The sequence below is a fragment of the Polypterus senegalus genome, chromosome 3 (genome assembly GCF_016835505.1).
Source record: "Polypterus senegalus isolate Bchr_013 chromosome 3, ASM1683550v1, whole genome shotgun sequence".
In the NCBI taxonomy this organism is placed as follows: Eukaryota; Metazoa; Chordata; class Cladistia; order Polypteriformes; family Polypteridae; genus Polypterus; species Polypterus senegalus.
In genome coordinates this window covers 222,734,327-222,752,251 of record NC_053156.1, presented here as the reverse complement: position 1 = coordinate 222,752,251, position 17,925 = coordinate 222,734,327, and the positions used below count along the sequence as shown (strand labels likewise).

Below are 17,925 nucleotides of genomic sequence, written 5' to 3'. Positions count from 1 at the left end.
ATTAATAATAACAAATTGAAGTGAAACTAGCTGAATTCAAATCATGCAGCAGACTTAATCTGTACCACTTTTCAGTCATTCTTCCAAAACTGTCAGTGCAGACTACTATAATGCCTCATTGAAATGACTATAAATGCATCATCCCACACATAAGGTGAAGCCCCTGGTATCCCCTGTCTTAATGTAGATCAGATCTGTGTAATACTCTACTCACTATTTAGGATTTGCTTAAACATTGACACTCAGGTCAAAGATCTTCACAGTACCTCAAATGTGCTTCATAACAAGATCAGTCATCACTACAATGATAACACTCAAGGGTTTTTTTTAAGTTATTCTCTACATAATTTTAAAGTTAAAACCCTGAATTACATTGAAAGAGTTTGAAATGGCTGAATATTTTTAAAGTCCCTACCAATACTCTGTAAAATAGTCACCTTTTCCAACTCTGCTTCTCACTGGAGTGCAATCTTTATATAAATAAATAATAATAACAAAATTATATGAACACAATCAAGGAAAACTGGATTTAGTCAAGGCTTTATTAAACCCCAAAACAGCAACACACAGGAAAACAAAATATGAAAAATGCACATAAATCCACGACAACGCCTTTAGTATAGCACATACTGTGGACTGGACAGGCAACATGGATGTAAAAGAGGATCCAATCATTTCAAACCCTGAGAAAAAAAATAAATAAATCACACAGCAGAGTATTTTGGAGTCATGGGTGTATAAGATAACAGCCAGAAATTTTTCAGGTGCTTAGAAAAGTAAAGCTAAGCATCAAAATGCCAGTGGCAGACAGAATTTTGCATTATTCAGGTTGGGACAAAACTAACAAATCCTTCAAGGCAGCAAATAACGGCAAGGATTGCGCTCTATGGGAAGGCCTAGAACATATGAAGGAGAGCACAAGGTAACACCTTACCACAGAGCATGATATGGATCACAAAATCCTTGGTAAAATTCAATAGGACCAAAATCATCAGACCACAAGCTGTAATTCCAGATGGAGCACCCAAAATTGCACTGAACATTATTAAACCTCACACAAGCAGCAAAGAATGCTACCAAAAACAGACTGCAGTAACTTAATGGTTTATGTAAACAGTTATGTTCAGAAAACCTTGAAAGTCGTATCAAGAACACAAAATAACTGGGGATATTAACTTCTTATCAAAAAGAGTACAAATCTGAAAATTATTGGCCAAGACATTCATTGACTAGAATCAAATACAGTAAATGTACAGTAAGACGATTGCAAAGGTACAACTGCACAAAAATGTACATCCATATTAAAATATTTTAATGTTTTACATAAATGAATATGCTTTACATATTTTTTTTCTGAGCTTTAGCTCCTGCATTAGCAGTTAAATAATGTAAACAAAATGATTCCAATTGCTTTTCAAGAAGGTACAAATGAAACAAAGAGTTAAATGAAAATGCAGAATAAAATTTACAACATAAAAAAAAAAGAAGTGCTTACATTAAACAAAACTTGCATGCTCCCATTTTCAGATATTTACAGGGTCAAGCTATTTTTATATAATCTTTCAAAACGACACCTCGAAAATTCACTAAAAAAGTCATACAGAGCACCAGTGATGCTAATCTGACAAGCATGAGGCCTGGCCTCGACCACTGCTCCAGGGTAACACTGGCAGAAATGTACTTCCAAAAAGCAGGACGACATTATAACTGCAAAATAATAGTGTATAGTGCAATGTATACTATCAGGCCATGTCTGTTTCACAACACTTCACACTGATATGCCCAAATATATGGCCATACATTGAAGAGTTACTATGCATTTACAATCTATGAAAACAGCAAATTAAATGAACTATACATTAAAATAAAATCACAGAATAAATAGAACACAATAGCATTCAACACAAAAGATGAATGTATGGCTAGGAAGACTGAGAATATTACTGTACACACAGCTCTTATCATTGATGACAGATATAGCTTTTGCTTAAAAAACGTCATAATGATGCAGCATAGGGAAAAAGGTGACATTGGATCATATCCTGTTTTGTCCGCTGACTTTATGTCACACAATGGTCGCCCCTTCCACACCTAGGCTCTTACATCACCTGAAGTACAAAAAAGTGGAGGAGCCAGTGTCAAGGCACTGTGTAGTGCTGGGTGAGAGGGCTCGGTAGGTGAACTTGATCAATTACTGTTCTCATTTACAGTAAATAAGGTTTCTAAGAAAATCAGTCAAAAATTTTACATTATCAAGAATGCATTACAATTAATTTATTGCCATGAAGCTTGACTATAAAATTTATGTTTTAATGTGTAATGAAAAACAAGCTAAAACAATGAGTAGGATTAATGTTCCACAAGCATCAACTCAACACAATTGTCAATATTCATCTTCCAAAATAAACAGAATATTTCATCCTTTAAAGCACAGATCACAAAGTGTCAAATTAAAATGCAATCATCTGCATTTTATGAATGAACAAGGGTGTTTCAGAACATAATGTTTAGTCAATAAACTTTCAACATAATCACAGGGCTATGCATTCACAACTACAGCATGATGTTCTGCTTTGCACTGGCACTTCTCAGTTCTATAGGAGTACCCACCATCTAGGTCAGGGGTCCTCAATCACTGTCCTGGAGGGCCGCAGTGGCTGCAGGTTTTTGTTCCAACTTGTTCTGCTTAATTAGAAACCCATTCTTGCCAATAATTTAATTTCATTGCTTATTAGTGCTTTAACTCTGCTATGTCAGGTAATTCTCATATCCTATATTTTCTTCCCCTTTCTAAGGTCTAAGGATATCATCCAAATGATCTGAAGGCTAAAATGGATAATAAGTAAATCTAGGCATTTACTTTTTTCTCTTCTAAGCATTTAATTAAACCCAATACTGCATGATAAATACACAGAGGTGCAAATGGTAACAAGCTATATGGAGAAATGCTGGTCTCTTTTGTCATTTGCATGTTATTGGTAATTAGGTGCAATTAAAAACCAAAAACATAGCTAGTTAAGACTAAAATAAGCAATAAGGGTTCAAAATCTTAACGAGCAAGACAAGTAAAATGAAGCAGAAGTGTTACTTGAGCAATAAGAGCTTCTTATTAAGCAACTGGGTTGGAGCAAAAACCTGCAGCCACTGCGGCTCTCCAGGACCGTGATTGAGGACCTCTGATCTAGGTACAAATAGTATGATATATATTGATAAAGTCCAAATTTCATAAAGTTCACTAAATTAAGAAAATAACGTGATATAAAATATTTCATGGAGAGTTATATAATCGAACATAAAACAAAACACTTAAAAAAATTAAAAAGAAATACCCAACAAATATGATTTAAAGAGACTTCAAGAGGTAAAATAAAACTGAATAAATAACTGACAAAAAAAGCCAGAAAATGTAGTATAGCATTATAGCAGTGTCTGCCAGACCGTGCTATCCCCACTGAAAAAACTCTTAAAGGGAACAACCTGTACGGTTTTAGTGTGCTTAGATACATTTTTCAGGGAAACAAGCAGTTGACATACTTGGGACTGTATCAATAGGAAAAAATTAATTCCACTCTGAAAAAATAAAATTTAGAAATACAATGTTTAGACTGTTGACCCAAATTAATGCTGAATGTATTACTTTTTTTAATTACCTTTTATTTTTCAGCACGCAGTTATTCTCAAAACTACTTAACCCAATGCAGGCTAACAAGGCGCATGAAATTAACTTCCATCAATTTTGTTTCTGTTTGTACAATTTTCATTTATTTCTCACATTCAGAAGTATCAATTTTATTAACTACTTTGTAATTTACAAATAAATGAAGGTTTAGTTCTTAACACAAGTATGGTTTTAACAACCATTTCTGAAAGAAATCCAGGAAGCATTCTGCTGATTATTATAAAAATCAGAAAACCTTATACTGTATGTGATCTTAAAATATGTTGCCTAAAGTTCTAGTCTGTGCAGGATTAAAATTTGGTGATTTAGAACATATAGGTGGGACTGAAGACAACACGGTTTGCACAGAAAGATACCACTGAACACAAGGATGGTCAGTGCAATTTTTAGTAAATGTCACGCTGATTAACAGATATGTTGTATATGCACTGAATCAATAAGAGAAAACGAGAGACTGATTGAAATAAGTATACTTAAGCAAATATGCAAAAAAAAACCAACTTACTTTTAGGATATTAGTTTACCAATTATCTCTGCTTTGTGCCTAACTTTTCCAGAAAACACTAAAGCCCCCTCTCCCCCCAAACTCAATGAAGCGGGCTTTTTAATAACGGCTAAAACAGGCAATAAGAAACTCTGAAACTTCCCTAAACCTACACAGACAGGTTTATTATTCTTTTATGACTCATTGCAACCTTCAATGTCTAATATATGAATGATAAATTATCTTTCCATTTGAAGAAAGAAAACTAAAATCAAATAATTTTAGCATTCAGGTTTTCATGACACAAATAAATTTAATTGCCATTGGAAACTGCATTTAGATGTATTCTTTTTTTTTTGCTATATTTGTTTTATATCTACACTGTACAGAAATAAAATAATTTAGCCATATATAGACTAGGGTGTTTTTGATGCTTAGCATATATTAAATTTCTCTAATATTATTTTGGAATATCTGCATATATTTATGATGATATGCTCTCACACAGAATTCATGCTTACATTTTTAAATGTCTTATCTTAACAGTGCATCTCCGCAAATGCACTGTTCATTGTTTTCCCATCACAGAACAGCATGCTCAGATTCTCGTCAGTACATTTCGCTCTCATTAAAAATGATGAATGAAAGTAGCAATATTTAATGTCTCAGTACAAAAGACATTATCAAGAAACTAGGTACAGCACTTCCATATTAGTCTAAAAGGAGATTATTCAGTGAATTACTTTTGCAACCGAATATTTTCAAGTAATGTTATCTCCTGTTGACAGGTAGAGTAGATTTAACTTGTGGGTTATCATTAAACCAATGGTACAGTCTTTAAGGCATGTACTGGACAGTCTGCATACACATATACCTGTTTAGCTAGAAGCTTATTCCAAAGCACTGAACAGAACTTTGCCACAGCCCATAGTGCTCAGTTTTTAGTACAAAAGCCATTATGTGCAGTTAACTGAAAGCAACAAGAAGTCTGATGTTTCAGGAACTAATAAGACCGTAATTTTATTGGATTTTAACATTTGTCAGACTTAGGCACTACATGTCCAGAATCTTATTGCATTTTTACTGGCCATTTCCTGTCCATATTATACATTAAGTGGCTATTCAGCATGGTTATTTTTATCTTGTTTTAATGTTACCGCAGATGTACTGGTTTAGTATCATTCTGATGTAACGGAAGAACATCAGGGGCCTCATGTATAAACGGTGCATACGCAAAAAAATGTTGCGTATTCCCGTTTCCACGCTCAAATCGCAATGTATAAAACCTAAACTTGGTGTAAAGCCACGCACATTTTCAAGGTAGCTCAAACCCTGGCGTACGCAAGTTCTCTGCTCGGTTTTACAAACTGGCAGCACCCAGCGTCAAAGCAGTGCTTTTGCGCCACTGTAGTTTCCCTTTCAATTTAGTTCCACATCCCTGATGTGGCTTTATCAAATACACTGAAATTAACCCGCATATTGTTTATTAGTTTTAGGCATCTGATTCTAATTAAGCTGTAACAATATAATGGTCCACGGAATGGCCAAACTATTCCAAATACCATAGCTGATTTAGCGTTGTTACTCTCACTGCACATTCTTATTCTACTTTCAGCTACTCCTGTTAGGGGTTGCCACAGTGGATCACCTTTTTTCATATTACTCTCACTGCAACACTCGGAGCAGCTGATCGGAAGGAGAATTATCGGTATACAGCATCAAGCACACGCTGCTTCAGCCATGCTGCCTATTTGAACTGCTCTCATCCGACAAACGCTTCAAAGCCTTTCTCCTGTACGGACCTTGCGGTTCAGAAACAGTTTCATCCCAAGAACTATAAACGCACTCAATCAGTCCATCAAGTGCTCCTTGTAGAACTGTTTGTAGTTATAAGTACAATTACCTCACTGTAAACTTATGATAGTTATAATACTGCACAACCTGAGCCACTTTATAAAGCGCGTATTTACATATGATGAGAATATCATTTTTAAAATGAAATGCAGCAAAATATGATTATTACATTATACAGATAAAATATTAACATCATTTAAATAATCTATATTGTTAATAATTAAATGTGAGGACACGGTGTCACAGCGGTAGCGGGAGCTGGCGCCACGATTGTTCCTACATCGCACTGTATTCTTGGTGGGGCTGGCGCGACACTGGAAAGACAGATGGATAAAATAATTAAACATGTACTACGAACATATTTCAATGTTCCTTTAAAGTTTTGAAGAATCTGCGTTCTAAGCTTACAGATGGCTTAACATCTATTACAGAGCTGATTGTGTGGCGATTGGTTACTTGGAGAAAGAAAAGGAAGGACAGGAATTTGGGGTTAGTACGTTTGAAAGAGACAGTACTGCTGCAGTAAATTATTTCATCGAAGGTCATACACGGAGCAGCAATCATCTTGCATGAGGCAGGAACAATCTGTGGACGAGGCGCCAGCTTGTCACTATCACTGCGCCACCATGTTCCCATGTTTAATAACATGCTTTCATTCCTATCATCATGAAAATGATATCAAGTATACATATAAGTATTTTAATTATTCAGAGAGCTGTAATATAACGAATTTAAAGGATTCTGTGTTCTGTCGGAGGAAGAGAAAGCCTGTTTAAGAAGCATGTAGTGATTCACACACATAGAGCACATAGAAGAACACATACAAAACAAAGCATTTAACGTGCTACTTTAGTTACGATGGGATTTGAGAAACTAGTAAAATAAACGAATAAAGATGAAGTTTATGATGTTCTACTTTAATGACAAAATAAACTATGTGATTAAAGTGGAAATTACGAGATTAAAGTTGGCATTTTGAGCTTTTTTTCACACTGTGTCCCTATTGTTTTTTTTCTTTTCTCTGTACCCTAATAAGCTTTCATATGACACACAGACAGTGGGCTACGACTCACCTTTTCACGGCGACTTTGATATCTGACCGCTTCTTTTTTATTTCAGGAACTGTGCGACTTTGTGAACTTGAACTTTCGAGTTTATCTGACACTCTATGTCCCTCAATCAACTTCCTTTTGATGATTATATCATTACAGGCGTAATTTTGGGAGGAGTTGGGGTGGGACAGCAGGCGCATGCATGTGTGTTACTTTTCACGCTGACCGGGATTAATATATTGCAAGAACGGGGAAGTTGGCATTTGCACAAATTTATGTATCTGGATTTTTTTGTGTGCACGAACATTTCCACTTTTGTCCGTATGCCAGGTTATAGTGTGAATTCTACGCATGGCGTTATGCATGAGGCCCCAGGAGATTTTACATTGTCAAAATACACAGTGCACCAGCCTGCAAGTTTTGCACAGGAGAATCACCTTATATCTATTTTATTACCTAGAGTCTAGATCTATGTGTTCTGTGCTGGACTTACACATATATTTCATGTTTATGGGTTAAACAATGTTAACACAGATGGGAACAGAACATTGTGCTGAGAAAAAATAAAAGGAAAGAATGTCTTTATAATGCAGAATTCAGCCAAGCACCAGCAAAACATTAGCTGCACTAGATGCCAATGTTTGAGCTAGACCTAGACTGTTTGCACAGTGTGAGTATCTGTCAATCACGTAAAAATAATGCAGTAATCATTTTGAAAACAATTGATATTATAATTAATATAAAAAGCACTGAGTCAGTCTTTTACACCTTACCATGTATTGATTGCTGTATCAACATGTATTTTAACTAGCACATGTTTAAACCTTTCCTTAATAATTCCCCAAAAAACCTTGCAACATATACAAAGACACAGACAGAAAACACCTTATTCTGGTAAACCACACTGACACTTTAGTTGATAAAAGAAATTCAGCTGTTAATGTCTTCACAAAATCGGGATTTAATACACAATTAATATCACTTGCCAATGCCAGTTTATGACAGCTCATCCTGAGGCTAAAACTTAACAATAAATTCTTTATCATTCACATTTGATGCAGAGATAAAAAGTCAAATTATTTTAGTTTCAAAAAGCTCTTTTACCATCATAATGTAACTCACTTCTGTGTCCAATATTATCTCAGAAGCTGCAAAGGAGATTGTTTTGTGAAACAGAATTCCCTCTCCTTAGTTCTTTTGTTTTGCTACAGCTAGAGGTAAAATGAACAACCTAATCCCCTTTTAAGCAAAATTGATGTTTACTACTTAAATAAGTCCTCTACTTCTGACCACGGGAAGATAAGATGTGAAGGCACTTTCTTCCTTTTCTACTCAAGAGTTAGACATCTAACATTACATCACTAGCTAGCTAGCTAGATAGATAGCTAGATAGATTATCTATCTATTTATCCCCAAGTGTAAATTAACATTTTACGGAAGGTCATGAGAGAGAAAGAGAAATAAATTAATAATGCATAATTAATAAAACAAACAACAACCCTCTAAACACACATAAGAACTTCTGGAATGATCATGAGATTTTTGCAAATTATAGTTCATCTTTCAATGTAGGAAAAGAAAAATAAAACTGCTTTAATTTTTTTTCATAGTATTAGCAAAACCCAATATTTCCCAGTGCTGAAATCTGACACTCCTCATAGATCTTGACAAACATTTTTTTTATTGACAACTTTTTCTACTTCTCATAAAAATATGATGCTATCATTATTTCAGACCATGTGCCTCCATTTCTAGAACTTGAATCATTACAATATACTAATGCAGCGCACCACTGGCAATTAAACCAATATTGACAAATGAAGTCTTTGTCACATTCATGTCTACAAAAAATTGTTGTTTTGATAGAGACCAATGTTCCCCAATATATATCTGCAGAAACACTTTGAGAAATGCATAAAGCTTGCCTGAAGAGTTAAATCATTTTATACATTTCACATAAAGCATAAAGTAGTAGAAAATCTAAATGAATTACTGATTTTTGTAAGACCAAAAAGGAATATGCATTTCTTTCTAATAATATACTCAACAAAAACTTTCAAGTGAAAACAAAATTTAATTTTTGACCACAATAGAAAAAAGGAACTAATTTATAATTTATGCCATTCTTATTATGAGCATGGTGAAAAGACCAGTAAGATGTTATTTAGAGAATACATAAAAAGGAGGTTTGGAACAAGGTTGTAGAGATTAATAATGCAGTTGGAACTAAAGTAAGTGAACATAAATAACTAATATGAGGCTTTATACCCATCAAAGTGTAATGAAGGTGATGCATATGTTAACAAACTCCTTGATAAAACAGAATTGCCAAAGGTACACAACATCTAAAAGAGCAGGACAAACCACTGAAGCTCTCTGAAATTAAGGACTAAAATGTCTTTATGAAGAGGGGTAGCCCAAGGTCCAGATGATTATCCAGGAGAACTGTATAAAAAGCTTTCTGGTAAATTAATGCAGCTAAATTTGAGGAAGCTGGAAAAGAAAACATTTTACCCAAAACTGAATACTAGGCAGCATTTACTGAATGTCCAAAGACAATGAAGAATAAGCTCCTCGAATGTGCATCTAACACAACAATTTAAAATTATGATGTTAAGATTCTAGTGAAATTTCAGGTAGTGTACAGAAAGCGTCCCATTCCATTTAGTCACAAGGTCAGTTTAGATTTAAGATGGAAATACATGTATTGCTTATTCTTCTGTGCTTTCTTGATATAGGATATATTCCTAAAATACCCAAGCTATCACAGGTCTTGTTTATCTTTGGATATAGAAAAGGGTTTTGATTTAGTGGAATGGGGATAGCTTTTGTTTTTATTCTACTAAACAAATTTTGGTTTGGACCCAATATATATGTGCTTGAATACAATTACTGTACTGTATGCTAGAAACAACTATTCAAGAACACAATATAAATTCTAATAATTTCATATTAGATCATGGCACCAGACACTGTGGACTGTCCACTATCGCTAATCATTTTTGAAACTTCTATAGAACATCTACTTGTCGGTCATTAGACACAGCTAGAGAGAAAGGGGATTATAAGGGAAGGAACTGAATATAAAATCTGTCTCTAAGTTAATAATATGCTAGTCTATGTCACAGATCCAAACTCATCATTGCCAATCTTATAAAATGGATTGGATAAATGTTACATAATCCCGGGTTTCTAAATTAATTTGAATAAAAGGCTACTGTACTTTTTCCAGTCAACTCTCTTGCATGTCAGGCAACGTAAGATCACTTTTTCTTGATCGTTTCACAACAGTTTAAATAAGTATAAGTTATAACCTCAAAGGAAATTTAGGGATCAAATAAGATTCAATATAATGGAAAACATTAAACAAGTTGTTTATAGGTGGTCATCTCTTTAGCTCTATTTACTTCGGAAAAGTAGTATTGTCAAAATCAATATCCCTCCAAAATATTCATATATATAAAAATCATAAAAAGAGGATTAAAAGAAGTTCTAAAGCAGAGGCTAGCATGACATTACATAATTTCAGGTTGTTCTACTAGGTTAAAAACATGTATACCTTGAAACTGGGCTAGCTTTGGAAAGTTAACCTTGTTCAAACTACTCTTTGTATAATTTTCTTTATATCTTAGCCATCAATAACTATAACCAGTTTACTAGTGATCTAAATGTACAGTACTTGCTTAAAATATGGAACCAGTGCAGACAACATTAGAACACTCTAGACGAGAACAGGCCATTCAGCCCAACAAAGCTCGCCAGTCCTATCCACTTATTTCTTCCAAAAAAGCATCAAGTCGACTTTGCCTAAAGTCTAGGCAGAGATGCTGTTCTCTGCTGCTCCAGCACATGATAGTCGTATACAGAATTTCAACCTTTTGTAACATACACGGTATTTAAATGATGGGATTCGTTTGGTTTTTGAACCATTAGAGATCTCTATGTTTCCATCAGTATTTACATTTGAAAATATTTTAAGTAGTAATAAGGAAGGTATTGATAGTATTTCCAGGCTTTCACAGTTCACATACCTAGGTAATAGTTTTTAAAATCTATTAGGTTTGATTGTGTTTTTATTCTGGTGTGATTTTAAGCTTTAAAAAAAGTTATTATAGCCCATCCACATCATTTGTACATCAGGTCAGTTACACTGCAGAATTTAGTGTGAAAGTGCATAAATGTAGTCAGTTAGTGGAATTAATTAAAAAAATTAAATTAAGTGGTTCATTCATTCTTTATCCTTCCAGTCAGAGGTGTCCACTTAAATATACTGGTACTAGCATATGAAACACAATAAATTAGTGCAGAATAAAATTCAGATACACAAGTACACACACTCACACAAACATATACATAACCAAGTTTTGATCTAATCCTCAGTGCAACACTGCAAAACGCAAAAGGAAAATCTTTTAACTCTTCTCATTTCAAATCACATTTGAACCTTTTTCTTTGGTAAATATCCATTTGTAATTTGGTTCATAACCACCAGGGCCGGGAAAAGAGGCAGAAGAACAAAAACATACCAAATAACTCCCTTGAATGTAGCCTGAAACCAGTCTGAGCACATGCCCAGGACAACTGTGGTTGTGGCCAACAAGTAAGTCACCAGACCACAGGTAGCATGGTAGAGCTTAAGCCGCGCCACAGATGTGATTTTCAGAAGTTTTGGAAACAGAAGGCAGACGCCACATAGAACTTGACACCCTGTAGCTACCATGGTGCCTACACCAACAAGACTGTGCCAAGATACGAGATGAGGCCGCTCTGACAGATTCTTGCTAGCTATAATGAATGCCAGTCCAGTAACACTAGACATAACCACAACAGCTTGGAGCACCCAGTGCAGTCGAACCTTTCCCTTTGTAGACTGAAAACAGAAAGGAGAGCCTTCACTGGAGAAGAGTAGGATGCCTTCTGTCATGCACAAGCAAAACTGAAAAAGAGAAGAACGTGTTTTTAAATCATGCAGAGGTCACTGTCGATATTCCTACTGATTTGATGGTGCCTTGCTGGTCTTAGTTGGCTGCCAGTACAAAAATATATTTTTATTTCAATAATTATAATATAATTAATTGTTTTCTCTTTAGGCTAGTAAAAAATCTAATTTTGATTACCGTAGCTGCCTGCCAGAACTAGAAATAATTTACTTATTTTTTCTTTAGGTTAGTCCAAAATCTAATTTTGATTATTCAAACCAAAAGTTAAATCGATTTAACTGATTTTTCAGTAAAAGACAAAAAAATGAATTGAGATAATTTAACATTAATTCATTAAGATGAATCCTTCTTTGCATTAAAAATACTGATCATAAATTGACTAAAAATAAAAGTATCCTTGCAGGGCAGACAGAAAATGTTCTAATTTGAAAGTATATTTAAAACAAAGAAAACTATTTTGAAAATATGTTAAAAAGAAAGGCCCCTGACACATGAAACTGCTAGCTCTCAATCTCTCTCTCCAATCCTTTACAGAAATAATGGTAACAAGAAAAAAATGTTAACAAATGATTTTATTTGACTTTAATAACAAACAAAAAAACATTCGCAAACTGGACTGAATAACTAATAAGGAATGCTTTGACTGAATACTAAAGGATAAGTAATAGAAAAAAAATACTTACTGCAACAGACATACATATAGGGTGCCATGAAAACAGACCTGCAGAAAAAACATAAAGGAACTCAAATAAGTAAAATGAATCGGGTACATGAAATTTACTGAAGTTAGAATCACCAATCACCTCTTTCACAGCAAACAAAATACTTAATGCTGAAATATACCCTGTAGCCTTACACTAGAAGCACATGTCACTCTAAGGCCAGTCAACCATACCACTTGTCACTGTCAAATGTTTACTGTCTATCCCATGCATCTCTGCATTCTTAACCATCTTCTCTTTTCCAATCAGAGTTACTATTAACCTTCTAAGTCTTCTAAGATGTTTGTATGTATTATTTCATTGTTACAGCAATAAATACATTTGTGTAATATGTATAAATATTCCTTCTCCTTTGTCATAACCTCCTTATTCCACTATAGAGTTGTGCGATGCTGGAAGCCATCTTGGCCCCAAAAAGCTAAAGATTGGAACCAACCCTGAATGGGACACCAATCCATCACAGTGCACACTCAAACAAAACCATACTGGTTCAATTTATAGTAACATCACCAAAACCTTAACAACTTTGGCATGTGGGAGGAAACGAGAGTGCCCGGAGACACCCCGAAAATGTGTACAAAAACACAATTGTCCATATTTGCTGATGAGTAACGTGTGCAGACTAGCATTGCCACTTCACTGTTTGCCAAGTTCTGTGTTGTGCTGTTTAGTAATTGCCATTTTGTATTGTCGGCTGTGGTGTGCACTCTCGACTTTGACTCATAATGAAGGAGTGGCTTTACCAAAAGGACTGGAAAAAACATGAATGGCTGGTGTATTATGGCAAGCAGTAGACATGGGAGCGCATATTGGAGAAGTTCCACTTCTCTGAGTTTACAAAGAAAATGGCTTGAGGAACTAGGAGCTGCTGAAGGTGTTTTCTAGGTGGGTGTCTCCAGACAAAATGCAAGACTATCCCAGCCCCAGAGGTCACACCAGGATAGGATTTAAACCAGTAGCACAGGTTTGATGGCAAGATTCAAATAAAGAGAGTTTAAAAACACTCAGCTAGGGGCAAAATGAGAGGCTAGGGCCAGGAAAGAGAGAAAGAAATGGAAGTTGAGAAGAGGAGTGCTTTGTGTGGTATTGTAGCGACAATGTGGGTGAGCCACCCCATCATGTAGGCAGGAATTGAACAGCCAATGTAACACACCCAGCAAGGCTTCAGCGTTCTATTTATTGATTTTAACAGGGGTATACCCTTTTGTGGATCCCTTCGTGTGGTTATTTGTGTGCTCAATAAAAGTACCATTTCATTTCATTCTGGCCTCTACGTGCAGAGTACTACCTATTAAAATGCATACAATACTGTAAAGCTTATCTTATGCATCGCAACAGGTTGGTTAAATTAAAATCAATTTTTGTAATATTCTGAAAATGATGTGTGTAAATAGTATGTCAAAGTTGCTCAGTGGGGAAACATTGAAGCAAAGCAACCTAAAAGGGGCACCACACAACCCTGAAATGGCAAGGGAAGTGTGCTTAAGGGCTGTCAAGCATGCTGGGAGATGACTAATGCCAGGGCACTTACTGGAAAAGACACCAGTATGCCCAATGCCATCTGCCACAAACCAGTAAAAGAAATGGACACGTCATACCTTGCTCTAGGTTAACAACACATGGCTCGCCACAGGGCACAACACATTCAAGTTATTTATGTAAAGGGGGTCAAAGTAGGCCATCTGTCCTGGCAAGGTTATACCCTCTGTCACATATATTCTATCTCATCCTCCTACCAGCCACAACATATAAACACGAGTAAAGACATTTTTACCACTGATACCACTAACAACTAGCGCACACCTTCACAAAGTTCTTTTGACTGTCAACAATCCTCTGAAATGTATTGAGCTGGTTTGAGAATCAAATGTTATTTTAGTTCGTACAGCTGCGGGTTATTCATTAAGTTTACCTTTCTCTTTTAAAAAAACAAAATGAATAAAATTCCACCTTATTTTACCTTTATGGTCAGGTAGATAAATAGGTTGAGTAAAACATATTGCAAAACTCTGATCTGTCCAGCAATATGACTTAGGTGTACTTCACGTTTTAAGATATTCTAGGGCAACACATTTTGGTAATATTTTGTAAAAACGTGCATATTTCATTGCCTAAGTGTGCTGCAGTTGGGTAACAAATTTTCATAAAAAAAAAGAAAAAGAATTATCTCTGAAGAGCAAAAGATTACTAGAGGGATTCTACTCTGAATAATAAGCTTCTAGTGTTTTACAGTTGGGCGCATTCATTATTGGGTTATCATGTCCACTACTGAAATGATAAAGTCAAAATTCTGGAACTTCACAATGCATTCCCATGTGTATCTACGATATACAGTGCATCCAGAAAGTATTCACAGCGCATCAGGTTTTCCACATTTTGTTATGTTACAGCCTTATTCCAAAATGGATTAAATTCGTTTTTTTTCCTCAGAATTCTACACACAAACACCCAATAATGACAACGTGAAAAAAGTTAACTTGAGGTTTTTGCAAATTTATTAAAAATAAAAAAAACTGAGAAATCACATGTACATAAGTATTCACAGCCTTTGCTCAATACTTTGTCGATGCACCTTTGGCAGCAATTACAGCCTCAAGTCTTTTTGAATATGATGCCACAAGCTTGGCACACCTCTCCTTGGCCAGTTTCGCCCATTCCTCTTTGCAGCACCTCTCAAGCTCCATCAGGTTGGATGGGAAGCTTCGGTGCACAGCCATTTTAAGATCTCTCCAGAGATGTTCAATCAGATTCAAGTCTGGGCTCTGGCTGGGCCACTCAAGGACATTCACAGAGTTGTCCTGAAGCCACTCCTTTGATATCTTGGCTGTGTGCTTAGGGTCGTTGTCCTGCTGAAAGATGAACCGTCGCCCCAGTCTGAGGTCAAGAGCTCTCTGGAGCAGGTTTTCATCCAGGATGTCTCTGTGCATTGCTGCAGTCATCTTTCCCTTTATCCTGACTAGTCTTCCAATTCCTGCCACCGAAAAACATCCCCACAGCATGATACTGCCACCACCATGCTTCACTGTAGGGATGGTATTGGCCTGGTGATGAGCGGTGCCTGGTTTCCTCCAAACGTGACACCAGGCATTCACACCAAAGAGTTCAATTTTTGTCTTATCAGACCAGAGAATTTTGTTTCTCATGGTCTGAGAGTCCTTCAGGTGCCTTTTGGCAAACTCCAGGCGGGCTGCCATGTGCCTTTTATTAAGGAGTGGCTTCTGTCTGGCCACTATACCATACAAGCCTGATTGGTGGATTGCTGCAGAGATGGTTGTCCTTCTGGAAGGTTCTCCTCTCTCTACAGAGGACCTCTGGAGCTCTGACAGAGTGACCATCGGGTTCTTGTTCACCTCCCTGACTAAGGCCCTTCTCCCCCGATCACTCAGTTTAGATGGCCGGCCAGCTCTAGGAAGAGTCCTGGTGCTTTTGAACTTCTTCCACTTACGGATGATGGAGGCCACTGTGCTCATTGGGACCTTCAAAGCAGCAGAAATTTTTCTGTAACCTTCCCCAGATTTGTGCCTTGAGACAATCCTGTCTCAGAGGTCTACAGACAGTTCCTTTGACCTCATGCTTGGTTTGTGCTCTGACATGAACTGTCAACTGTGGGACCTTATATAAATGGGTGTGTGCCTTTCCAAATCATGTCCAATCAACTGAATTTACCACAGGTGGACTCCAATTAAGCTGCAGAAACATCTCAAGGATGATCAGGGGAAACAGGATGCACCTGAGTTCAATTTGGAGCTTCATGGCAAAGGCTGTAAATACTTATGTACATGTGCTTTCTCAATTTTTTTTTGTTAATAAATTTGCAAAAACCTATAGTAAACTTTTTTCACATTGTCATTATAGGGTGTTGTGTGTAGAATTCTGAGGAAAAAATGAATTTAATCCATTTTGGAATAAGGCTGTAACATAACAAAATGTGGAAAAAGTGATGCGCTGTGAATACTTTCCGGATGCACTGTATGTAAGGAAAATAGCAAGAACAAAATCTGAATATATTGCCAGTCTATCACAGGACTCTCACACACACACACTTCTGAGCCAATTATGTGTAGCCAGACATCCTAACAACATGTACAGTATTTGCATTGGAGAAGGCAAATGGAGTCCCCTAGGGAAAAGCTGGGGCATGGAAATTCCTCATACAATATGCTCGAGTCTGCAATCAAATATAACTTCAGGCTCCTTTTGATACAATTCTAATCACTGAAAAACTACGCAGACCCTTTTTGAACCCCTTCTCTGTTTTATTATATAGTACTAAAATTTATTATATTGGACTTAACTATCCTGCAAGAAGCTATGCACAAACACCCACAAACAATTGAAAACTTTAAGGTGCCTATGTTAAGGGTGGCACAGTGAGTAGCCCATTACTCGACTCATCTTCATGTGTATAAATCCAGTACCTGCTCATTGCCCATTCATAGTCTGCACATTCTCTCTGTGTCTGTGTTGGTTTTGAGCTCACAATCCCAAAAACAAGCTGGTTAGGTTAGCCAAAATTTAAAAACTGTCATTGTGGAAGTGCAACTGCATGCATATGTGTGCCCTTTGATGGACTGGTGCAGTGTTGAAGGCTGTGTCCTTCCTTACACCCACTGCTGGCAGCCCCTCCTGTGACCCTGAACTGAATTTGACCAGTCTGAGAATGTTAATGTGTCAATACTAACCAAAAATCTAATACTACTCTCAAACCTGCCTAACCCAGCAGGGTAATGGAGGGCCAGAGCCTAGGATGGCTGCATTGATGTTGCACTTGAACAAGACATCAATCTATGTTACAAAGGCATTCTGTCCACAAATGTTTCACACCTTGTTCTGTTTGCAACAAAGAGTGAAATGGAGCTCCCCATAATTTTACAAAACATACACTATGGAGTATGTTCATGTGTTGTGTGTGTATTACAATTCACTTTTTACTTACAGATCTACAACAATAACAATGGCACACACCAAAATAAAAGTGTATGCATTGCTGAACTGGCACAAAGCTAAACAAAGCTGACCCTCAACTCCTGTTCTTGTTTCTCATTTATTTGTAATCTAAAAAAAATATGGGTACCAAGGTAATTAAGGACACCTTTAAACAAACATGAACTGATGTCTCTATTTGTGTTTTTTTTCCGGGGACTGCCACACATATTCTTTATTTTTTTTTTTTTTTGTTGGGGACAAGTAACAC

At 36.2% G+C, this 17,925-nt stretch overlaps 1 protein-coding gene across 4 annotated transcripts in view; it reads right to left on the bottom strand.

The window, feature by feature from the left end:
* The window catches only part of LOC120525892 (cytochrome b561 domain-containing protein 1), a 31,720-nt gene that overhangs the window by 12,650 nt on the left and 1,145 nt on the right, over positions 1-17,925 (bottom strand). For 3 of the 4 annotated variants that reach the window (XR_005633037.1, XR_005633038.1, XM_039748565.1), the window contains exons 2-3: positions 12,693-12,730; positions 11,596-12,005 (exon numbers count right to left, since the gene is read on the bottom strand). Coding sequence is in view for 2 of the 4 variants with exons in the window: in XM_039748565.1 (XP_039604499.1) it covers positions 11,596-12,005; positions 12,693-12,730 (448 nt within the window). In the remaining 2 variants the exon portion in view is untranslated. Of the gene's footprint in view, positions 1-11,122; positions 12,006-12,692; positions 12,731-17,925 lie in introns of those variants that run through there. The other variant, XM_039748564.1, reaches the window with a different exon arrangement.